The sequence below is a fragment of the Sinocyclocheilus grahami genome, unplaced genomic scaffold (genome assembly GCF_001515645.1).
Source record: "Sinocyclocheilus grahami isolate Dianchi unplaced genomic scaffold, SAMN03320097.WGS_v1.1 scaffold939.1, whole genome shotgun sequence".
Taxonomy (NCBI): Eukaryota; Metazoa; Chordata; class Actinopteri; order Cypriniformes; family Cyprinidae; genus Sinocyclocheilus; species Sinocyclocheilus grahami.
Genome location: NW_015506118.1, coordinates 84,453 through 110,447, shown reverse-complemented (window position 1 = coordinate 110,447; position 25,995 = coordinate 84,453). Strand labels below are relative to the sequence as shown.

At 35.3% G+C, this 25,995-nt stretch overlaps 2 protein-coding genes across 2 annotated transcripts in view; one reads left to right on the top strand and one right to left on the bottom strand.

The window, feature by feature from the left end:
* Positions 1 to 17,034, top strand: part of LOC107564473 (WD repeat-containing protein 91-like) — a 32,728-nt gene extending 15,694 nt beyond the window's left edge. Inside the window, exons 2-17 of the mRNA XM_016249566.1 lie at positions 941 to 1,025; positions 1,427 to 1,563; positions 3,652 to 3,831; positions 4,851 to 5,058; positions 5,216 to 5,298; positions 6,949 to 7,055; positions 8,318 to 8,465; positions 9,460 to 9,615; positions 11,070 to 11,248; positions 11,353 to 11,503; positions 12,388 to 12,482; positions 12,600 to 12,759; positions 13,722 to 13,830; positions 15,019 to 15,131; positions 15,218 to 15,415; positions 16,459 to 17,034. Coding sequence (XP_016105052.1) covers positions 1,441 to 1,563; positions 3,652 to 3,831; positions 4,851 to 5,058; positions 5,216 to 5,298; positions 6,949 to 7,055; positions 8,318 to 8,465; positions 9,460 to 9,615; positions 11,070 to 11,248; positions 11,353 to 11,503; positions 12,388 to 12,482; positions 12,600 to 12,759; positions 13,722 to 13,830; positions 15,019 to 15,131; positions 15,218 to 15,415; positions 16,459 to 16,623 — 2,175 coding nt within the window. The 5' untranslated portion in view covers positions 941 to 1,025; positions 1,427 to 1,440 and the 3' untranslated portion in view covers positions 16,624 to 17,034. The remainder of the gene's footprint in view (positions 1 to 940; positions 1,026 to 1,426; positions 1,564 to 3,651; positions 3,832 to 4,850; positions 5,059 to 5,215; positions 5,299 to 6,948; positions 7,056 to 8,317; positions 8,466 to 9,459; positions 9,616 to 11,069; positions 11,249 to 11,352; positions 11,504 to 12,387; positions 12,483 to 12,599; positions 12,760 to 13,721; positions 13,831 to 15,018; positions 15,132 to 15,217; positions 15,416 to 16,458) is intronic.
* Positions 17,035 to 19,372: 2,338 nt separating this feature from the next.
* LOC107564488 (vitelline membrane outer layer protein 1 homolog) lies at positions 19,373 to 20,811 on the bottom strand. The gene is made up of 2 exons (XM_016249580.1): positions 20,558 to 20,811; positions 19,373 to 19,547 (listed from the first exon to the last, which is right to left on the bottom strand). Exons 1-2 carry the CDS (start codon positions 20,756 to 20,758, stop codon positions 19,407 to 19,409), a joined length of 342 nt encoding a protein of 113 aa, XP_016105066.1. The 5' UTR covers positions 20,759 to 20,811; the 3' UTR covers positions 19,373 to 19,406.
* Between the last annotated feature and the right edge of the window lie 5,184 nt (positions 20,812 to 25,995).

The window sequence follows — 25,995 nt, the reverse complement described above, 5'->3', positions numbered from 1 at the left end:
AGCTGTCCTTGTCTAGATTTGAAATCTCTCTGCGTGGTTCATTGGCAAACAAGTGAATAATTCCTCAGAAGAGACAAAAACAGCAACTCGCTTCAATGTCTGACTTATAATTATGTGCATAAGCTTTTTGTGAAATTTGGAGTATCTCCTTAATATGTTGTTTGAGCTCTTCACATTTAAGGAGAGAACTATAGTTTGCAAAGTCGGACATTGCTTGTTATGATTTTCAAGGGTGTTTCATTTAGTAGAGACGCTATGACATGATCCTACCAACCAGCCACTTCTAAATCCTCCTAGATCAAGCAATTACATGTCTGTTGTCTGCTGTTATGTCCCCACCAATGCCAAAATCAAACCCATACCCTCGGCATAAACTAACGTTAACTAATGGGAATCTCTACCAATAGATGTCTAAGAGCATTCTCATTAGAATAATCTTAATTCAAGACAGCAGATTCACCAAATTGAATTCAGGACAAGTTAACATACAGTCTGTCTCTGAACCGTCTCTTCCCATCTCTTACACTGGCCTCTTGTTTGATTATTCAACCGTGACAGTAAAATGAGCAGCATGAAAATCAGCCTCATTTAATCAGCTTTCTATGCGGCTCATCTCTGAGGTCAAACACCTCCGGGTGCTTTTGCTGAATACCTTATTGTTCAGCTTTGCTCTTTCATAATGGAGCCCATTGCTGTCTAGGAGAAACCATTAAGATACTACAGAGATCCTATAGGCTTTTATGTCTTATGCATGCATGCATTAGTTATTAAGAGTTCAAATAAGTGTCTAGCAGGATGATTTTAATACAGTATTTCAGTACTGAGAATAATCGATGAAGACATTGAGAATTAAAAACAGCACGCTTGAGATTTATTCCATTTTATGAGTGTATTAGCCTTATTAAATGACTTCATTGAGGGTTTTGTTGTTGTTGTACAGCACGTGACAGCATCCCATGAGTCCGTCACGTGACGAGCAGAAGCTGAAAACAGGAAGAGGCGCACCAAACACATTTATTAATCAGGTAAACGCTTCGTTTGTTTTAATCACTGTGTTTTCATTCTAATTGCATTTATTTATTTTTACGCGACTATATCGTCTGTAACGATGTAGTAAACACATCGTGTCGTACACGAGCTCATCTGTGCTGAGAACACTATCAACTTTCATATGAACTCATTTATTGTGAATTACTCTGCAAAATAATCATGCATGTAAAATGCCGTATTTATATTTCATGTATTATGTGCATTGTGTATGTTTTGTGTGCATTATGTCCGTGTGTGTGCATTTTGTGCCTTATTTCCGTGTGTGTGCATTTTGTGCCTTATTTCCGTGTGTGTGCATTATGTCCGTGTGTGTGCATTATGTGCATTATGTCCGTGTGTGTGCATTATGTGCATTATGTCCGTGTGTGTGCATTAGGGTACTATGTGAGAATGGCCTCAGCGGTGGAGAGGACGGATGATCTGGTGCGAGAGTATCTGATATACCGCGGTTTCACCAGCACACTGAAGCACCTGGACTCAGAGATCAAAGCAGACAAAGAGAAAGGCTTCAGAGTGAGTTTATGTGTGCAGATTCATGCATTCACCTGATCTGATCTGCAGAAGCCTTGTGTGTAGGACTGAATAACAACAGGACATAATAAACATTATATAAGGTTTAGTAGGTTAGTGCATTCAAATATGAATATGCATGAATATGCACAAGTCAAATGTACATTGTTGACCTGTTAAAGGAATAGTTCTCCCAAAAATTGAAAATGCACTCGCCTTCAGGTCATCCGAGATTAGGATGAGTGTGTTTCTTCATCAGGTTTGTAGAAATGTAGCACTGCATCAGTGTCTCAGCAATGGATGCTCCGCAGTGAATGGGTGCCGTCAGAATGAGAGTCCAAACAGCTGATAAAAACATCACAATAATCCACAGCACTCCAGTCCATCAGTTAACATCTGGAGAAGACAAAAGCTGAAACAAATCCAACATTAAGACATTTTTAACTAAAATACATTGAGTCGATAATCCATAATAACTCTTCCTCCAGTGAAAAAGTGTTCTGGTCTGAATCAGGAGAGAAATCTGCACAGATCAAGCAGCGTTTAAACAGCTCTAAACAAATATGTGGCTGGATTTTGATGAGAAATGTAGCACTGCATCAGTGTCTCAGCAATGGATGCTCCGCAGTGAATGGGTGCCGTCAGAATGAGAGTCCAAACAGCTGATAAAAACATCACAGTAATCCACAGCACTCCAGTCCATCAGTTAACATCTGGAGAAGACAAAAGCTGAAACAAATCCAACATTAAGACTTTTTTTAACTAAAATACATAGAGTCCATAATCCATAATAACGCTTCCTCCAGTGAAGAAGTGTTCTGGTCTGAATCAGGAGAGAAATCTGCACAGATCAAGCAGCGTTTAAACAGCTCTAAACAAATATGTGGCTGGATTTTGATGTGAGAGACAACAGCAGATGCACTTTTTCACTGGAGGAAGTGTTATTATTGATTATGGAGTCATATTTAGGCCAAAAGTGAATGTAAAACGTCTTAATGAAGGATTTGTTTCTCTCGTCTTCTCCAGATGTGATCTGATGGACTGGAGTGCTGTGGATTGCTTGTAGATTATTGTGATGTTTTTATCAGCTGTTTGGACTCTCATTCTGACGGCACCCATTCACTGCAGAGCATCCATTGCTGAGACACTGATGCAATGCTCAAAACAAACTCATCTCATCTTCAACAAATTTCATTTATTTATTTGTTTAGTGAACTATTCCTTTAAAGGTGTAGCGTGTCATTTCTGCACAGCTGGCTGCACCAAACAGAAATAATGAGGAAGGCATTCCCTTCAGATTATTTGCATGAGCTTCTGCTTTGCTCTAGCACCTGATACACTAAAGGAATTATGCAGATCATGTAACGGCACAAAATGTGTGCTCAACACAATTAGCACGGTGAAATTCCCCATCTCGCAGCTCGGTGCAGACTGTTAGGTTGATCTGACATAAGCTTGCTTTGTAAGAAATGCAGTGCAATCTTATTCACTAACTGTGTACCTAGTGAATGGGTGCCGTCAGAATGAGAGTCCAAACAGCTGATAAAAACATCACAATAATCCACAGCACTCCAGTCCATCAGTTAACATCTGGAGAAGACAAAAGCTGAAACAAATCCAACATTAAGACATTTTTAACTAAAATACATTGAGTCGATAATCCATAATAACTCTTCCTCCAGTGAAAAAGTGTTCTGGTCTGAATCAGGAGAGAAATCTGCACAGATCAAGCAGCGTTTAAACAGCTCTAAACAAATATGTGGCTGGATTTTGATGTGAGAGACAACAGCAGATGCACTTTTTCACTGGAGGAAGCGTTATTATTGATTATGGAGTCATATTTAGGCCAAAAGTGAATGTAAAACGTCTTAATGATGGATTTGTTTCTCTCGTCTTCTCCAGATGTGATCTGATGGACTGGAGTGCTGTGGATTGCTTGTAGATTATTGTGATGTTTTTATCAGCTGTTTGGACTCTCATTCTGACGGCACCCATTCACTGCAGAGCATCCGTTGCTGAGACACTGATGTGATGCTGTGTAAATGTTGTGTTGTGCTGATTTGCGGATTGTTGATTGGTGTTTAATCACAGGTTGATAAGATCATCGATCAGCTCCAGCAGCTGATTCAGAGTTTTGATCTGACGGGTCTGAAGGAGTACTGGGCGTATCTGGACCGCAGGCTCTTCTCCAGACTGGAGGACGTCTACAGACCCACCGTCAACAAGCTGAGGACCAGTCTGTACCGCTTCTACCTCATTCACACCGTTCAGGTTCTCCAGAACACTCCAGCTCATGTTTCACACACAAATCACAAGAAAAAGAAAATGTATTTTGCATTAAAAAAAAAATTAAGCCTTTAAAAAATTAGTATTGTCGTGCCATTTTCATGACGTTACACAGATTTCGCTTATTTTGTTAATATGCAAAAAAGCACTATATTATTTCAATGTAGCTCTACATTTAATCTATGCCGATAGTGAATTTATACAGATCTATAACTAAAAATATCATTGATATATTAATGAATATAATGTACTAAATATACCTAATATAACAAAATTAAATAACAATAATGATAATAAAATAATAGTGATATTATTTCAGAGTAATTGTAAATTTAATTTATGCTGATAATGAGTTTTTTTAGTGATCTATAATAAAAAATGTCATTAATATATTTATGAATATAATGCACCAAATAATCTAATACAAATAGATTCAATAATAATAATAAATGCTATTCATTAATATAAACATATCTAATATAAAAATAAATTAATAAATAACAGCTTAATAAAAAGCTTTATTATTTAATAATGAATTTATACTAATAAAAAAATGACATAATATATTAATAAACATAATATTTAAAAAGATGTATTTAACATAAAATAATAATAAATAATTCTACATAATTCAAAATATAATTCGTTAGTATGTAAATATGTTTCCTGTATAAACAATAAATAAAAAAATAAACAATAAAAATAATTATGTAATAAAAAAAGCTGAATTATTTCAAGGTAGTACTAAATTGTTCCTGATAATGAATTTATACTGATCAATAAATAAAAATATAATAGGTAACATAAATAATAATCAATATTGATAATAAAAATAATTGTAATATATGTATGTACTATGAAATAATAATAATAATAGTAAAATATTTATTTTTAAATGATAATGTTAAATAGCAATAAAAATGAAATATAATAATAAAAGTGTCTGTTCAGTCTCTGTAGTTCATCAGTGGGAGACTGTGTCTTGTGTCTCTGCTGTGTCTCAGATGAAGAATCTGGAGAAGACGCAGGAGTTTTTCCTGAAGCAGGTGCTGGAGCTGCAGGCTCAGCCGGAGTGGCGTGATTGGTTCGCTCTGCCCTTCATCCCGGCGCCGGAGCAGAATCCCTCCTTCTCTCCGTATTTCTCCCGCCAGTGGGCCGACACCTTCCTGGTGTCTCTGCACAACTTCCTGAGCGTCCTCTTCCAGTGCATGCATATCCAAACACTGCCTGCTATGGGATGCTCAGCTGTTTAAATAGCATTAATGTGACACTGATGCCTAGAAATGACACTCAATGTTCTCATGTACTGATTGTAGATGTGCATTCATTATAATGAGGTCAGACTGATTGAGCTCCTTAACAGCTTCACCTCAGCCTGTGCTCTTGAGCTTCGACAGTGAAGTACAGAGAATCAAAACTGTGCAGGAGGAGAACGAGGAGCTCAGACAGATGGTGAGGTCTTCACTGTTTAGTAGTTCAGTTGGTTTAGTTAGTAACGCCCGTTATGTCCACTAGAATGAAAGGCAAAATATATCGTTCCGCTCAATGCTTAGTTTGCAAACGAGTGCAATGTGGCACTTACAATGCTGATAATTAATTTATACTGATCAGTAAATATTATACTGAATATAATATAAAATAATAACTCTTAAAAAAGTCATACTAAATAATATAGTTAATACTAAATGCTAAATAATAAAATAATTATTAATAATAAAATACTGTTAATAAATAGATACATTTGTGCTGAATTTATACTGAGGAATAGTTAAAAATATAATTAATATATTAATAAATATAATATTCAGTATTATATAAATGCATACATGATATAATGCAATAATAACAATAGCATGATATTAGCAATAATAAATTAAACAATAATAATACAAATAATAACACCATAAAAAGATAATAATTTAAGGTAGTACTACATAATTTATGCTGATAATATCATTAATATATTAATGAATATAAAATTCAGTATTATATACTTAATAATGAAATAATAATTATACATTTTATTTGTAGTGTGCCTTTATTTCACTCAAGGCACTAGTAGTACTACATAATTTATGCTGATAATGAATTCATAGTGATTCATAATTTAAAGTTATTAATATATGCATGAATTTATTAATTTATATGTAAACATAGACTTAAAAATAGGTACTTTTTAAATATTTAAAAAAATAATTAATATTAACAATTATATAAATGCCGTTCATTAATATGAAAAATATACTTAATAATAATGAAATATATTATATATATATATATATATATTATATATTAAAATATATAATGGGTCAAAGACGTTAAGATGTCCGCGTCGAAAGAAATTTACAAAAGTGATTTTATGTTCATAGAAAGCACATTAAATGTAAGTAAAGTGTCTACTTTTAAGGTTTCAAATACGTTTTTGGAGAATAAAATGTCATAATTTGGTTGAAATAATGTTACATTATTTATGTAAAAATTCAAACAACATGTTTATTCTGACGTGTACATATTAAAATATATAAAAGAATAAGAGAGCATATTAAATTTTATTGTGTTTTAAATGAGTAAAAAATTCTTACTGACAAATGGCCAAAACCTAGGATCGTGGCACATTTTAAAAATGTAAAATTACAACTAATTAGTATTTGGGGTGAAAGTAATTAGTCTTTTAATATGTCATAAATGGATTTTTGTTGTAAATATGCATGAAAAGATTGTTACACTGAATGACATTTTAGTGGATCTCTTCTGTAAATCAGGGGAGAAATGTATGATATTTATTCTTTGCTCAGAAAAACAAAAACAAAAATGCAATTAAATTAAACAGAAAACCTTTTAATTTTTTTGGGGAAAAACAACAATTTGAAGCAGTATTACACTTATTGTTTTTATGCTTAAACCCTTTTTCGTGCTTGACCCATATATATTATATAAAATATAATAAAATAATAATGCTATATTATTTCAAGGTAGTACTTAATGAAAAAATGATTTTCACTAGAACAGAATGTAAAACATTATTGTTTAGTTTGCAAACGTGTACAGTGCTGCACTTACGATGGAAACAGGTCCGTAATCTAAGATCTCCATTTGTTCCAGTTATTTGCTCTTCAAGGAGAATGGCGGCAGAAGAAAGACGAGGAGATGGTCCATCACAAACTGGCGCCGTATGTCCAGCACATGGACCGACTGGGAGACACTGAGCTGTGAGGAGACTGTAGGACCGCAATCATCCGCTTTTAACCATTTCACACAATACAGATATATCAACTTCTTATAATGAGACTGACAGAGTTTGATTAGTGAATAAACATTCACTTGAAATGCCACTTTCTCACCATAGTCTTGATTTGACGCGTTTGTGTCTGTGATCTTTTCCGTGCATTCACTGCGATTCAGATCGTCTCAGGATCAGAGATCATGTGAAAATATGAAATCAAAACTTCATTGCATACATTTAAAGCATAATGTATTTGCACAAATAACATCTAAAGGTGTAAAGTTCATATGTGTCCCTGCAGCACAAAAGCAGTGTTAAGTCGCTGGGGGATATTTGTAGCAATAGCCAGCAATGCATTGTATGGATCACAATTATAGATTTTTCTTTTATGCCAAAAATCATTAGGATATTAAGTAAAGATCATGTTCAATGAAGATCTTTTGTACATTTCCTACCGTAAATATATCAAAACTTCATTTTTGATTAGTAATATGCATTGCTAAAAACTTAATTTGAACAACTTTAAAGATGATTTTCTCAATATTTAGATTTTTTTGCACCCTCAGATTCCAGATTTTCAAATAGTTGCATCTCGGCCAAATATTGTTCTATCCTAACAAACCATACATCAATGGAAAGCTTATTTATTCAGCTTTCACAAAATTGAGACTTATGACTGGTTTTGTGGTCCAGGGTCACATTTCTGCAACCATTTTGAGCTCTTTATGAAAATGAAATCACATTTTATGCAATCAAACTGCAACGATTCTTGACAAAAAACCTCTTTGTGTGATTTACTGGAGAATCAAGGCGATGGAACCAGGAACAGGATAAACAGAGGAAGGGAAGTGAGCGGGAGATCAGCTAGTGTTTGTGTGTGTGTGTGTGTGTGTGTGTGTGTGTGTGCATGCGAGTGTGTGTGTGTGTGTGTATGTATGTGTGTGACTGTCTGTGTGTGTGCGTGCGAGTGTGTGTGTATGTGTGTGTCTGTGTGTGTGTGTGTGTGTGAGTGTGCGTGCGAGTGAGAGGGCAAGTGTGTGTGTGAGTGTGTGTGAGTGCGAGTGCGTGTGTGTGTGAGTGACTGAGTGTGAGAGTGGGTGTGTGTGCGTGTGTGTGAGTGCGGGAGTGTGTGTGAGTGTGCGATGTGTGTGTGAGTGTGTGAGTGTGTGTGTGTGTGTCTGTGTGTGTGTGTGTGTGTGTGTGTTTGTTTTCAGAAACGTGAGCGATGTTTCGTCTGTTTTCTCTTAGAGATCTCGTGTCCAGTCAGAGGAACGTCAACATGACCACGCCGTCCAGAAACTTCTTCTCCACCTTCCTCCCTCAGACCCGACGGGCCCCTGGGAAACTGGCCCCGGGGCCACAATCCTCGCCCTGGAAGGACCCCGCCGTCACGCAGGTACATCAGTATCAGTATTTTAGAATCATTGTTGTTTTTGTATTTTCTGTTTTCATTTTTATTTTACAATTTTTGTTTTGTTTTGTTTTTGTATTTTTTAAATGTGTCTAAAAAGTTTTGTATTAATTTAATTTTAATTTTAGTTTTAGTTATTCTAGTACATCATGGTAAACTAAATGAAAAGGAGAAATGTTGCCATGGCAACTTAAAGCCTTTATGTATAATGAATTATAAAGGGTTATTAAAGGCTATAATGCATTATAATTATTCATAATGTGCGTTGTAATACATTATATCTTGCCGTAAATAATTATAACCAAATTTAAAATGCATAGTGTAACAATAAATTGATAAGTGTTATATTAAGTGTGTTTACAATTATTCATCCATGTTTAGATGAAGGACCCCCCTCCTAAAATTTTAAAGGCATATATAAAGATGTAAATAGAACTAATTTATACTGTGAAAAATTAATATTATAAAAATATTATTTAGGAAATATTTAAGTTTCGCTATTGTTTTCTTCTACTCATTAAAGTACTGTACTGTTAGATGCACTGTAATATTTAGTTATTATAATCTATTATAATTATAATATTATAATATAATATAATAAACATATATTATAATTTTAAAGTGTATTTATTTTAATCTTGTTTTATATTTTTTATTTTCATTATTATTGTTAATACTTTTTGTTGTATTGTACTGTATTGATAACTGTATTATTTATTTTTTTAAGTCTAATTTATTTATTTATTAAGTTGCATTAAGCCTTTTCTACTCTTAGCGCTGTGCTGTTTTTTATTATTTATTTTAATCTAATTTTAATTAAAAAAAATTATATAAATTTCGACACTTCGTTGTGGCCCACTGTGGCTTCCGGGATCCCAGTTTGAAAACTGCTGATCTAGCAAACGGTTGAGTTTAGACCCTGTTTTTCTGTGTCTTTCTGCTAATCTGATGGTTTTTCTGTCTGTGATTGTTTTTTCAGTCTGCGAAAGCAAAAGATCTGCCTTCCGCAAAAGACTTGAAGATGCCCACTGTTTCCACGGCGACGGTGGATTTGACCACAGGTCATTCCCGACAGAGACGACAGCATGACCACGAGAAAGAGAGAAAAGAGCTGCTCTCCAGGCTCCCACAACAGGTCTAAGAAAATATCCACCAGTGTCTTTCTCTCTCTCTCACTCTCTTCCAACACGTTCACTGCTTTTCTGCATTTTGCTCCTCACATGACACTGGCACAACAGTAGCCACTCACTCATTCAGTGTTTTTGGTTCAGGAAGTATATTTTCCTTTAAACGTTCTGATCCATAACCCAAACTAAACAGCCTTCACATGAATCATGATTGTAACTTTGATCTAAAACAATAAAACCTATTTGAAACTCAGAAAATAACAAAGATACAAGATGATATTTTATGAGGGAATGAACTACTAATCCGACAAAGAAATCCAGGTTTAAGGCAAAACCACAGTTTTTTCATGCAATGGTCAATTTTGAGATTTTGGGCTATTTTGCTTTCATAACAACTGGTTTAAGAAAATAAGTTGTTTTCTTTCAGACAAGTGGAAAGAAAACATCCAAAATACGCATTTAAGTGTTTACTTTATTGCACTTTATCTATTTGAGTATGTAAATTTAAATTCTAATCCATGTCTTTAAAAGTTGTTTCTCCACTTCAGCAGCACTTACATACACCAAACTTTGCAGTTTTATTCCTGTCTATATTCTGAAGGTTTTTACTGAGGGGTTTGTTCATATATCATTCACACTGATTTATATGGCATTTTATTCCTAAAAACGTGGTGAAAATGCATATCTTTACTGGTTGTGAGTTTGTTTCTCCACTTCAGCAGAACTTGCATACACCAAAACTTACAATTTTATTCCTCTCTATATTCTGAAGGTTTTTACTGAGGGGTTTGTTCATATATCATTCACTTGACTTTTTTATTCCTAAAAACATGGCAAAAATTTGTTTTTTTTATGTCTGTTGACAGTATTTTATGATTTATGGAGTGATAAAAAAGAGATATCCAAAAACCCCTCTGTAAAAATCTTTAACTCTAATATGTCAACAAAATCAAACAAGAATTTTGAGCCTGGCTTTGTCCGATGTTCAGATTAATTTTCTGGAAAATAACATGCTTTACACTGGGTTGAAATATACTATATCTTTTAGCAAATAATTGATTTGTTAAGATATTAAAAAAAAAAAGTAATTAAGTCCACTAAATAATATTAACCGATAGAACTTTTGATCTTAATAATGTATTAGTAAATGTTGAATTTAACATTAAGTTTAATAAATGCTTTAGAAGTATTTTTCATTGTTAGTAAACTAATGCCAACAAACGGACTTGAACTTATTGTAAAGTATTTCCAATAAAATATATAGATTATTACAAAATATTAAGATATATACAAATATATAAGAGGTTTGAGAGTGTATCTAGAACTTTGTGTCATTTGTAGTGCATCATGGGAGTGGGAGGTCACCGCTGTTATCTCAGTTTGGATATTAAACGTGCTGAAATCATCATGTGAGGTCTATCTGGAACGTTTCTGTGTTTTATTGTGTTTCTGATCTCCACAGAGCTCGGAGAAGAAAACCGATTCGGATCCAGACGCTCAAACCGAAGCTCTTCCTGATCAAACAGACTCCACCAATCAGACGCGAGTCTGTGAAGTGGGCGGAGCTTCAGTGGAGCAGCCCTTCATTAAGCTGAGTCAGGAGGAGTACGCAGAGCATCACTCATCCATCATGCACTGCAAGTGAGTGTAGACAGTTAACATTGAATATAGCTGTTCATGCAGCAGAAGCAGTTTTTGAGCTATGTCAGTCATTCTGGTTATTCGTTTCATGTTTGTGTTTTTAGGGTGGACTGCTCTGGCAGGAGAGTGGCCAGTCTGGATGTGGACGGGGTGGTGAAGGTCTGGGCTTTCAATCCCGTCATGCAAACCAAAGCCACTATCATGTCCAAGTCCCCGCTGCTCTCTCTGGAATGGGCAGCCAAACCCGACAGACTGGTAAATCACTTTTTCCGTGAACAAACACTGATAAATAGATTTAGCCTAATAAATGAACCCCATGATGCATATTGCATTTTCAAGGGGTGCAATTAAGCATGTTTAATATATTTAAGCTGTAAATATTTCTATTAAAAACAATCACACTCTACCAAAAAGTTTGGGGTTGGTGTTTTTGAAAGAAGTTTCTTCTGCAGTAATATTGTGAAATATTAGTACAATTTAAAATAATGGATTTTTATTTGAATCAGTGTTATTTTAGTATCATTGATATACTATTAAATTTTTTGTTGTTTTAATTGTAATATTTGTTGGTGTTTAGTCATTTTTTTATATATGTCTATATAGCTTTTACATTACATTTTTTATTTTATTTAGCTTTAGCTTTTTTAGTTCTTCGGGTTAAACTAAACAAAAACGACAAATGTTGCCTTAGTAAGTTGTAATATTTTATTTTATTCCAAGTAATGAAAATGTGTGTGTTTTTTTTGTTATACTGTAATAACCCTGATTTGAATATATTTTGAAATGTAATTTCCAGCATAATTACTCCTGTCTTCAGTGTCACATGATCTTCAGAAATCATTCTAATATGCTGATTTGCTGCTCAAGAAACATTTCTGATTATTATCAATGTTGAAAACCGTTTTTGTGGAAACCGTGATACATTTTATTTTTCGGGATTCTTTTGATGAATAGAAAGTTCAAAAGAACAGCATTTATTTGAAATAGAAATCTTTTTGTAACATTATAAATGTCTTTACTGGCACTTGTGCAATTTAATGCATCCTTGCTGAATTAAAGTATTATTATTATTTTGAACAATAGTGTAAGTTCAATAGTGTAGTGTTTTATTGGTTTATGTGGTGATATTCCTCCTATAGCTGTTGCTCGGCAGTGGCGTCGGCACGGTAAAACTTTACGACACGGAGGCCAAGAAGAGCCTGTACGAGATGTCAATAGACGACGTCCATCCACGGTGAGCCCTCACAGATTACCCATAATGCACTAGGATTTTTGTTTTTAAAAGTAGATGACAGTATACAGTAGACATGCAGTAGATTCCTATTGCACTGAGCTTCCTGTGTGTGTTCAGGATCCTGTCGCTGGCCTGCAGTCCGAGCGGAACGTCGTTCGTTTGTGCCGCCGCGGCTCAAGCTGCTCATTCTGGTGTTGCGACGGAGGGCGATGCACGAGTTTCGGCTCCCGTATCCGGACAGCTGCTGCTGTGGGACACCAAAACCGTCAAACAGCAGGTACTGGAGCCAAACGACACCAACACAGAAATGCAATGACTGAAAACTCATTGTATGCAGGTGCAAGTATTCAACTCGTATGCAATTGTAAATTGTATGCAAATCGCTTACAATTAGTACAGAATGCTGCTGCTAGATTACTGATGGGTGTTCTTAAAAAAAACTGAATATATCACCTATTTTAGCTACTTTACACTGGCTTCCAGTTTATTACAGTGTCAATTTTAAATTACTTATCTTAGTATACACTCTTAAAAATAAAGGTGCTTTAAAGGTTCTTCACAGCGATGCCATAGAAGAATCATTTTTGGTTACACAAAGAACCATTCAGTCAAAGGTTCTTTAAAGAACCATCTCTTTCTTACCTTTTTATAATCTGAAGAACCTTCTTTCACCACAAAGAAGCTTTTGTGAAACAGAAAGGTTCTTCAGATGTTAAAGGCTTTTTATGGAACCATTTAGACAAAAAGGTTCTTCTGTGGCATCGTGAAGCACCTTTATTTTTAAGAGTGTATAAGGCTTTACACAATTTGGCACCCTCATATTTAACTGATCTTCTACATGTACACAAACCTCAAAGGAATCTAAGCTCATCAAACCAGAAGATTTTAGACGTCCCTAGGACAAGATTGAAATTGAGTGGCGACCAGGCATTTTCAGTGTTGCCCCTAAATCTTAGACTTTCATTCACATTGGGCTCTTTTAAAAGAAATTTGAGATTGTATTGATTAGAATTAGGTTTTGGCTCAACAGATTGATCTTGCAAAGTGGCTCTCGTTTTCTCCTGTGATGTTTGTTTTATTTGCTTATTTATTTATCAGTCTTTTTCCTTTCAGAGATGTTGGTCTCGTTTTTTATTAGCTGTTGTTATTGTACAGCACATTGGTCAACCTTGTGTTGTTTTAATGGTGCTTTACAAATAGAATAAAACAAACAAACGATGATTTTCTTGTTGCGTTCAGCTGCAGTTTGCGCTGGAGCCGGGGCCGGTCGCTATAAACTGTACGGGGTTTAACCACAACGGAAACCTGCTGGTGACCGGAGCCGCAGACGGGATGATACGACTGTTCGGTGAGAAGGTTATCATGGTGACCGAGTTGAGCTGAGATGTAGATTTAGTCATATTTATTTCTATAGTGCTTTATACAAAACTGTTTGTTTCAGGAAAGCAGCATTACTGTTGTAAATTACATCAATTATGAAACAAATTTCAGCTGTTCTGCTCTACAGAAGACAATAGTGTCATTATTTTAATTTCAGCTCAATTCAGTTATTTGTCAGTGTTCCAAAGTTCCAAATTCTGTTCAGCTCAATAACACTGTCGATGTTCCAAAGTTTTATCAAATGTAAAACAAATTCAAAAACAGTCATTATTTAACTAATTCAACTCAGTGTTAATTCAAATCAGTTCAGTAACAATGTTGCGAAATTGGTCAATTATGAAATTAATTCAATTTCAGCTGTAAAGCAGCTCTACAGAAAACAATAGTCACTATTCAGATCAGTTCTGTTCTGTTCATTGTTGATTCAATTGAGTCCAATCACTGTATTAGTCTTGTAAAATTCATCAATTGTGATGCAAATTTAATTTCAGCTGAAAAGCAGCTTTACGTATGACAATAATTTAATTATTTTGCTCAATTTAGTTCAATATTGATTCAATTTAGTTTAATAACAGGGTTGATGTTCCAAAGTGCATTAATTATAAAACAAATTCAAAAACAGTCATTATTCATCTCAATTTATTTCAATGTTCAATGCTGATTCCGTTCAGTTCAGTAATAAATTCATTGCAAAATTAATTATGAAATTAATTCCATTTTAGCTATAAAGCAGCTCTACAAAAGACTCTCTAAAAGTTTAGTTCAGTGTTTATTCAGTTCAGCTCAATAACAGTGTCAATGTTGCAAAATTCATCAATTATGAAACTAATTCAATTTCAGCTATTAAGCAGCTCTATAGAAGACAATAGTGTTATTTTTCAGCACAGTTTAGTTCAACATTGTCATCATTTCAATGTTAGTTCAATAACAGTGTCAATGTTTCAACGTTCATCAGTTAAGAAACAAGTTAAATTAACAGAAGTGTCATTATTCGGCTCAATTCAGTTTACAATCAGTTACATTTTGTTCTCATCCGATGGTGTCAGTGCAGTTCAATTGATAATATTACTGGATATTAATCGTCTTTCTAACTTCATGTGGCTCACATTTATTCTGCGTGTTGAAGTGTTTTTGTTTCTGCTGCGTTTCTCTGCAGACATGCAGCGCTATGAGAGTGCATTGAGCTGGAAGGCTCATGATGGTGAAGTGTACAGCGTGGAGTTCAGCTACGACGAGAACACCGTCTTCAGCATCGGAGAGGACGGGAAGGTGATGGGAATTTTGGGGATTTTTGTAGGAATATCTAGAGTTCAGTGTAGATTCATCACTAAACGTCATGTTTTGCTTGTGGTCAGTTTGTTCAGTGGAATATCCACCGCTGTGGCGTGAAACAGTCGGAGTACTCGCTGTCCCAGGATGCCGTGGGGCCGTTTGTCCTGTCGGGTTACAGTGGTTATAAACAGGTTCAGGTTCCACGCGGTCGACTTTTTGCTTTCGACTCTGAGGGGCAACATGTTCTCACCTGCTCCAGCAGCGGAGGAGTTATCTACCGGGTAAAAATACATTTACCAACCACTCACACCTGTCAGATCAGTTTGGTTTTGTCACCAGTATTTTGTCTCTGTCATTATCCACCTTTTTCTTCAATGCGGAAAGTAAGCCTATGGGCAAGACTTCCGGTTCATTAGCCCCTATAGGGAAATAACGAGAAGAATAACAACGTGCAGTAAACGGTAAAACTGTTTGCATTACAAACCAGAGTGTTCATAATTAAGATAATACATTAAAAAAATATGGTTTTTTGAATGTGGAAAAAGGTGGATAAGCCAGGGTTGTTTTAGTATAATTGATCAAGTTTTATAGTATAGTAAGGTAGTTTTTTTTGTGTTTTCATTTTAATGTTAGTTCAAGTTTTAGTAATTTTGTTGGGTTATTTACCTCCTTTTTTATTATTTTTTTGCTTTTTTATTTAGTCTCTTTAGCTTTTATAAACTGTTTTGCTTAAGTTTGAGTTATTTTAGTACTTGAACTTAAACTAAACAAAAATGAAAAATGCTGCCTTTACAACTTTCTGAAATAAAATGTTTAATTTTTATTTCAGTTAACATTTATTTTAATTCTTTAGTTTTAGTAATTGTATTAGTTTCTTCTAAATATGTCTATGTAGTTTTATCAAGTTTATTTCAGTTTTAGTTTCCGTTATTTTAGTACTTCGACAGAAATTAGAAATGCTACTTTTGCAACTAGCTGAAATAAGTTTTAGTTATTTATATTTCATTTAATTGCAGCTATCATTTTTTTAACTCTTCAGTTTTAGTATTTGGTTGTCCGTTTTTCTCATTACTATTATTATTATTATTATTATAAATATCTATATTGTTTTTATAAATGTTTGTATTAAATAAACTAAAACTAAACAAAAATAAGAAATGATGCTTTGGCAACTATAGCTGTAATAAAATATGTTTTCTTTTAATATATATATTTTATTTGATTTCAGTTAATGTGGATTTCAGTTCATGTATCAGAATGTTTATTCATGGTTGTAGTTTTAATGTTATGGATCTAACCTCATATCTGCTCTGCTCTTGTCTAGTTGAATAAGGCGGACGCGGGTCTGGAAAGCGTCTTGTCTCTCGGCGGTCATAAAGCGCCCGTCGTGACGGTTGATTGGTGCTCAGCGATGGACTGCGGCACCTGCCTCACCGCGTCTATGGACGGCAAGATCAAACTCAGCACGCTGCTCGCTCAGAAACCCTGAGCTCACAAATCAAGTACAGCAGATCTGAAATGAGCCAGTCTGCTATAGTTAAAATCACATGATGTCTTATGAAGCAATCATCCATGACAGGTGACCATTAGAATATCAAAACAATGTTACTGATTCAAAGACAACAAATCTGCATTTCCACTGAATGGTAAAACAGACCATATAGATCCTGAGAGTGGTGACATATTATATTTTTCACAAGGCATTTATGGTTCTGTGTGCATTAGTGACGAACGATGAACAAATGTTCAGTGAGGAAGGGCATTACCTTCACATTAATGTTTCTGTCCTTCTAAGATAATGTTTATTTCTTACTTCTGGAACCATAAAATAGAGCTTAGCCAAGTAATAAACTATTTGAATGATGTTCATAAACTGTTGAACAATAAAATTAAATATGATCAACCAAAGTCCTGTGTGTCATTTAAAGTGTGGTTTTGAGGTCCCAAGTTAATTTATAAAAACAGGGAAAAACTATTTTTGTATAAATGAATTTGAAATATGTTCACAGTAATACAATTACAATGGTAAAGTCACTTAAGTGTCTTAAAAATCTTTAAAAGCAAAAATAGCCACTTAATTGAATTATTCAGTATAAATGTGTGTTATTTGAGCTGTTATGGGCGACCTTCATATAAGCACAGAATAGTTGCCTCACATCCTTTCCTGGCATCTTTGTGTGTAGATGTTAAACCAGGTATACTTTTTATTTTGTCATGATTCTATCATTCTCATGTTAATTTGTTAACATTTTTCATTAGTGCATTTATGGTTCAGTTTTACAATCTGAGGGATCAGTTTAATTAGCTGTGGTAATTTAAAGGGATAGTAGGCTATATACACACACACACACAAAATCAATAATTCCTCCCTTGGTGTTGTTCTGAAGTTATGACTTGGCTTTCTGAGAGCTTTATTGTTATTATAACAATAAAGCGCTTAAATAAATGCCAGCGCGCAAAGGAAAATTTGCGTCCATTGTTTGAAATGGGCTCGCGTTAAATCAATGAGAACCGACAAACGTAACGGACATAATTACTTCAGAGAACCTATTGTATATCTTTCAGCATGAGTCGCAAAGGAGTAGGTATGAGGCTTTCTTCAAAGCTTGAAGAGAAGAGTTCTTATAGCCTATTATATGATCGAGCGCGAGTAGGACATCTTTAAATGTCTCGCTGCGTTTTCAGAAAAAGGAAGGTCATAGCCTACTGCTTTAGATCGGAACACCGAGGTGAGTAAAAAATGACAGAATATTTATTTATTTTTTTGAGAGAACTATCCTTCTAAGTTGAAGAGAACATAAAATTCCTAAGAACTGACCCCTAAAGAGTCTCTCAATAAATAATGATTCATCTTTTAATGATATCCATTCACAGAATCACAGGAAGTAACTTAAAGGCACAATATGTAATTTTCGCCGCTCGTGCATATGTGGGGGAAAAAACAGCGCTGTTTTATCATACTAGATACATTTGAAAGTTCTATTTTCTACAAAACAAAACCGGAAATCGAGGGGTTATGGCGTCATTGGCAGGCGACACGATGGACACGGTCCGTGTCACTAGTTAAAATTGCTTATTTCTCTGGATTTAAACATTCTTAGAAACATTTGGGATAATGTAAGCACACAAGTCAGCAAAATATATAACACTGTTCTAGTGGTTTTTGGATATTTTACTAAAAAAAAATCTTACATATTGTGCCTTTAATTGAAATGTATTTCCTAAACTGACAGCTATTCACAAAAATAGTCTTATAACAAACTGGAGGAAAACACAAGTAAATTATTTATTATTATAGATGTTGTTGCTGTTGTTGTTGTCTTCAATTCAATTTAAATACCTTATTTAAATCTCTCTTTTAGATCTGCCCAGTTCATTCTGGCCAAAGCCGTTTAAGCACTGTTTGACATCAACAACACCAAGGTGAGTAAAATGACATCATTTTTTATTTCGATATTTATTATATTTTATTTTTTGAGGGAATTAGTTTTTTAAGTTAACCCAGGTAAGAACTGAACCATGAGGAGACACTAAATAAATATGTCATCATTCACCTTTTTAATGATATCCATTCAAAGAATCACAAGTAGTAACTTTATAACACATATAACACACCTGAGGAATACATAAGTAAATTCTTCAGTATGTTCCAGATCTTATAATATGTAGTTGCTGTTATCGTTGTTGTCCATTAAATGTAAATGGGAAAAAATGTCTCACTCTTAGATCTGCCTAAACCTAATTAAGCACTACTTGAAGGTAGGTTTACTGATGATGCATTAAACAATACCACCAAATGATTTGTTTCTGAAACAACCAATCGGTTTAATCACAGCAGTACATGCGCACATCATTGAGGGCCGTGTCGTCTTACAATAAGTAGCATAAATAAAGGAAATTGTGCTATTTTACCATAGTGTAAATATATTCTATGGCTATTTGCACTTAGTGTAAATAGCATATCGCTAAAAATACTGCTATTTGCACTTAGTGTAAATAGTATCTATCGCTATTTACACTTAGTGCAAATAGCCGCTGCCTAATAAAAAAATCCAGCTTAAAAGAGATAGCAAAAATCTTTGATGATGCCGGCTCTGGTCCAAATTCGAATATGCTGTCTCGCACATGGCTGCATCTAATTGAAATGATCCTCATTAGTGGCTGATTTGAAGTGCTCTACATAGGCAGCAACGCTGTCATAGGATGCTCTCTATATAGGCAGCTCACTAGGTTTTGGAACAGAGCCTCTGTATTACGTCCAGTTCAAGCTCTTCACCTTCCTACGTCGGACTGAATTGTGGCGTAGTCCTCGTATGGGGCCGATGAGCTTTTGGACGGGTTGATGCAGTGAAGACGAATCCCATTGAGCGCTGTGTTATCACCAACCAGCAGAGATTCCCACATACCTGCCACCTTTAGAAAAACCACAGCAAGTGATGTACTAATAACTTTATAGTCACTCTGAGCAGTTGTTATTATTATGGTTAACTAAAACAAAAACTAAGAACTTGCATTAACTCAAATAAAATCAGTTAAACAAACAGTTACACTTTCAGGAAATATTTCTAATTTCTATTTAGTTTAAGTTGAAGTACTAAAATTACAAAATTAGAAATAACCAAAACTTAACATAAAATCAAAATGAAAACTGAAAATCTAAAAAATTAAAACGAAATACAGTAAAAACATAAATACCATAAAAATATATATATTATACTAAAATAACACTGGTTTAGAGCTGTGTGAAAGGATATTTTACATATGGTGTTTTACTCATATAAATGATCAGCTACTGTAGTTGAGTTTTGGTATATTTTTTATGTGAGTATACTGTATGTATGTGGGCAAAGTTGAATATACGTATAGAAGTTAAGATACTGAGGATTGTGAAATCTATATGTTTTTTTGTTTTAATTTATGATGCTTTGGTGTTTATAAAGCTACCATGGCTATTTTCATGGCAAGAAAAAGGGCCAAATGTAGACAAACATTTTTTTACCATTTATTTTTGATTAAAAGATCTAACATTTCTGGTCTGCAAATATCTGGCCTAATATTTTGTTGTCATGACAACCCTAATTACTGTTAGATGCTGTGTATCAGTGCCATGATTAAAATTTCACATTTTGGGGTTATAATTTTGATCATATCACACACATGTCATAATACTTAACACGTATTATAATAATATAATATAGTGTGCTACTATAGAATTCACTATTGGTTAACTTTAACATTACCTATAGTCTGCATGGCGTTGATGGCATTAGGTGAAAACTTCACAATAATCAATTATAACCAGACTAACCATTCATAATAAGATCAGGAACATGAATTAAGTAAATAGTCAGTTTTGATTTGAAGTGGAGTTGGTTACCAACCACTAAACCTCACACTACTGTATACTGGTCATAGTTACTCACCTTCAGACTAAAACCTGTGGCGTACATTCCAGTTGGACACATTTCTTTCTGACCCCACGAGCCCCATCGCATCCCATTATGGACCTTCAGCACTGACCCAAAAGGTCTGCTGATGGTTCGCTCGAAGCGTCCTCCTGCGATCACATACTGCCCGAAAACAGCCAGCAGTGAAATCAGCGTCAGAGACAGAAACTTGTACATGGTTTGAGAGTCGTCTTTATGTCTCCTGCTGGAGATCGGAACAGACGTGTGTCTGTGTGTGTGTGTGTGTGTTGTCGGTTCGTCACAGAGCTCAATGTAGGACATTGACCCTCCACCAACAGCTGGATCCAAGTCCAACCAGCACAGCAAACAGAACCTCTCTCCAAAAGTAAATAGAGTTAGAATATGAAAGGGGATAACTTGAATTCCCACATACCTGCCACCTTTAGAAAAACCACAGCAAGTGATGTACTAATAACTTTATAGTCACTCTGAGCAGTTGTTATTATTATGGTTAACTAAAACAAAAACTAAGAACTTGCATTAACTCAAATAAAATCAGTTAAACAAACAGTTACACTTTCAGGAAATATTTCTAATTTCTATTTAGTTTAAGTTGAAGTACTAAAATTACAAAATTAGAAATAACCAAAACTTAACATAAAATCAAAATGAAAACTGAAAATCTAAAAAATGAAAACGAAATACAGTAAAAACATAAATACCATAAAAATATATATATTATACTAAAATAACACTGGTTTAGAGCTGTGTGAAAGGATATTTTACATATGGTGTTTTACTCATATAAATGATCGGCTACTGTAGTTGAGTTTTGGTATATTTTTTATGTGAGTATACTGTATGTATGTGGGCAAAGTTGGATATATGTATAACAGTTGTCAATTTTGGCTCATTTTGGATTTCATGAGAGCTACACATTCCAAAAAAGTTGGGACAGGTAGAAATAAGAGGCCAGAAAAGTTGAATGTACATATAAGGAACAGCTGGAGGACCAATTTGCAACTTATTAGGTCAATTGGCAACATGATTGGGTATAAAAAGAGCCTCTCAGAGTGGCAGTGTCTCTCAGAAGTCAAGATGGGCAGAGGATCACCAATTCCCCCAATGTTGCGGCGAAAAATAGTGGAGCAATATCAGAAAGGAGTTTCTCAGAGAAAAATTGCAAAGAGTTTGAAGTTATCATCATCTACAGTGCATAATATCATCCAAATGCTGGAATGCTTTGGCAAGACAAATGTACAAAATATTTTCCATGCCAATAAAGCACCTAAAAACTGAAACATAGAATTACAGAATTCACCAAGATCATTACCCATCACACTTTCTATATGCTTATGAAAAGGTGTTAGAGGAGCGATGGTCCCCGAGGGTTTTCATAGCAACAGCACCATATGCATTTCATTAAATTGACAGAAAGTTGACTGAATATTTCATTAAACAATGCAATTAAAAATGAACTGATCATGTTGTATAGATGTGTGTTTCTGTGCATTGGTGTCTTTTGTGTGCATGTACACTACCAGTCAAAAGTTTTTGAACAGTAAGAGTTTTAATGTTTTTAAAAAAATAAGTCTCTTCTGCTCACCAAGCCTGTATTTATTTGATTCAAAGTGCAGCAAAAACAGTAACATTTTGAAATATTTTTACTATTTAATATCGACTCCAAGCGTTTGAATGGTATATTGTATAATGTTACAAAAGCTTTTTATTTCAGATAAATGCTGATCTTTGGATCTTTCTATTCATCAGAGAATCCTGAAAAAAGTTTCTTGAACAGCAAATCAGAATATTAGAATGATTTCTGAAGAATCATGTGACTAGAGTAATGATGCTGAAAATGTAGCTTTGGTCACAGGAATAAATTACATTTGAAAATATATTCAAATAGAAAACAGTTATTTTAAATAGTAAAAAATATTTCAACATTTAAACAATTTAAAATCTCACTGTTCAAAACCTTTTGACTGGTAGTTTGTGTTTTTTTTAGCTTAACCAGCCATTTCTACCTAAAATGAAGTTTTTTTTTAATTAAACTTTTTTATTTGAAAAAGCATGTCAAAACATTGTTCATAAACCTTTGCTTTGTTGGTAAGCATATGTATAATTGCTTTAGTACCCTTATTGGTGATGAATGAAATTTACTATGTCAGGCTCCACTTACCTTACAATTTCTCTGACAAGCTTAATGTAACACTCTGCCCTGCCTGCCTTAAGAAACTCAGACCAATCAAAATTATTGTTACATGTCAACAAGTGTTGAAGCAACAATGCAAGATCAGTTATTGTGACTGATTATAAACATTTGAAGAGATATGACGCTACAACCTTATTTGGCCCATTTTACCTGATAGCCCATTTTAGCGGACTTCACCCTACTAGTTATAGCAGGTTTGGGGTTATTATGAATTCCTACATTAAGGGTTAGGAACAGCTTCTTCATAAGCTACAGTAGACAAATCAATTTTCTTTAATTTTCGGTAGTAAACCTGTGTTTTTTCTTCAGCTGGGGAATCAAATGGACAGAAATCAAATGGTGCCCTTCTGGATTCTTGACTGCATTTCAGCGGAGAGTCGAATCTTCTCAAGGAATTGAAGACGACACAGCCGCAAACAACAACAGGTGTATATAAGCAGGTGCTCGGCATAGGATCACTGATTCTTTCTCCTTCAGCGACGACATCTACTGCTCTTCACTGATTCTACGAGATTTGAAGCCTTCGCCTGCAAGCTGATCCAGCCGCTGTTCTGCAGCAGCAAGATCAGCTCGCCGCCTCCACTCTCTGCTCACCGCTTGCAGCTCGCCGCCCACAGCTTGCCGTTCTCAAGCAGCACTGATTTGCGCTGATGACGGGCACCCCCAGACAGCCTTCTCCTTTACACTTTTCCCCCGATCGCCCTGATCCCTCAGGTTATCAGGGAACAAAGGCACAAGGTTCTTCTAGTGGCCCGCTCTGGAGAAACCAACTATGGTTCTCAGAGATGTCTCAGCTGCTCACGGCAGCTCCATGGCCCATTCCCCTGAGACGGGACCTCCTCTCTCAGGCGAACATGACGATATGGCACCCCCAACCCAAGTTGTGGGCCCTACACTTATGGCCTCTCGATGGGAGCCTATGAACCTCCCAGAGGGTGTCTTAAATACCATTTCTCAGGGTAGAACCCTGTCCACAAGGCACCTCTATGCCCTCAAATGGTCGGTCTTCACCGCTTGGTGCATAAACTGCAGTGAAGATCCATCCACATGTGACATATCTTCAATATTGTCCTTCCTTCAAGATCTATTGGATAAGGGTCGCACCCCCTCCACTCTTAAGGTCTATGTGGCGGCTATAGCAGCTTTTCATGCTCCTATAGATGGGATATCGGTCGGCAGAAACAACCTTGTTGTTCGATTTTTGAAAGGGTCAATGCCCCATCGGGGTCAGAGCACATTCCACGAGAGGCATGGCCTCATCCTGGGCATGGTCCAGTGGTGTGTCCATTGCAGAAATTTGTGCGGTGGCCAACTGGTCCTCGCCATCCACCTTTGTCAGGTTCTACAACCTAGACGTCCTTGCTTTGCAGGCTCAGGTCCTTTCTGCTTAACTGTCTCTCTGAGCTCAAAACGCTCCAGGAACCATACCCCCGCCCTAAGGCTGGATTTAATCCTTGCTGGATTTGACTATGTTTCGAACCCGCTGAAGTTCCCACACCTGGGCTTAGCTTCCGGCATGCTCTTGACCCTATCTAGTTCCGAGGCTGTGCAAAGCTCTAAGAACTATTATGTAAGGCCGGGCTCGACCTCTATGAGTTAGCCCATTTCTTTGCCTCCTCTTGACCCCAAAAAAGAATCCGGGTCTCTGGCTATGGCCTGCTTTATTGTAGTTATCACCAAGTATGTTCACACACACACACACACACACACACACACACAGACAGACAGACAGACAGACAGACAGACAGACAGACAGACAGGGCCGGAGTGGGACTTATTTTCAGCTCTGGAGTTTCATGCCTTAGACCGGCCCACTTTAGTTCACGACTGACTATATTTAAATAATGGAATTAAAACCTTCCACCTTTATAAAATAAAGTCTGCAATAGTGCACTGTTCTCTACAGCCTTGTAGTTCATTGCATTTTTCTAGAGCAATTTGTACCATAATGTATGTCTGCCTGCAGTCAAAAAGTTCTCAGAAGTAATCATTTGTTTTATTTAACCTATTTATGTACAATAATTTAAAAAATAATGTCATACAAAAAATGTCATTGACCTGAGTAAATTGTAGACTACCATTATAGAATTGTGACTGCACAAGTAGTGTAGTAATTTAGGAGGTGAAAATACTGTGAAATGACATGCATACAAATGGCATGAAATTTTATTTACATTTTAAATTTATCAAATTTTATTGTAATAATATAGCCTATGAAACAGGAGCAACCGGAAGAGGATGTCGCTTACTCTTAAAGCCTTTCTCAAATGTCTACATTCACAAATAAAACAATGATTTTTGCAAAAAGAATGATTAATTATCAACTGAGAATTTGTTATTCATATGGTCTGGTGGTCATACGGCATATGCCTGCGAATACGGGACAAACTGCGTTCTGTATAGCTTTCATACGGGATGCTTCTTTGATCCCTTAAATACAGGACAATTCTATATAATGCGGAATGGTTGGCAGCCCTATCGCAGTCTGTACTCTGTGAATTGTAATTGTTTAAATGAATGTACAGATATGTTATTTACAAGTGTGGGGATTCTAGACTCAAGATAGGCATACAGAGATTTTGCTGAATCAGTGTTTGTGTTTTTGTGTGTTCATTTACATACAGGTTGTTGATGTGTTCATCTGTGCTCCTGGCTGCTGATTGGCTAGAACCAGATATCACAGTATTGATCAACTGTATAAATACATTCTGAAGCAGCTGTGAAAGAATCAGGCAGATTCACGAGTTCACACTACCATATAACTGGATTGAGCAATTTCTGTCCAGAGGGAGGGCTCCGAGCTATCCCTAAAATGGGATGAGAAATAGAACTAGATAAAAAAGTTAGTCAAGACAAACTTTAAGTTGGCTTGAGAAAGTCGGACCAGAAAGCTTGAAAAAGCTTGAAAAGTTTAAGAAGTTTAAAAAGTTTTAAGTTTGATGGTTTCCAGACTGAAACAGTTTGAAGTTTAAAGTAGTTTAAAAGCTTAAAGTTTGAATGTTTTGAAGCCAATACAGTCTGTCATAGATAGATAGATAGATAAAATCAGACTATAGATAGATAGATAGATAGATAGATAGATAGATAGATAGATAGATGATAGATAGATAGATAGATAGATGGATATAATCAGACTGAAGATAAATAGATAGATAGACAGATAGATAGATAGAAAGAAATAATCAGATAGATAGATAGATGATATATAGATAGATAGATAGATAGATAGATAGATAGA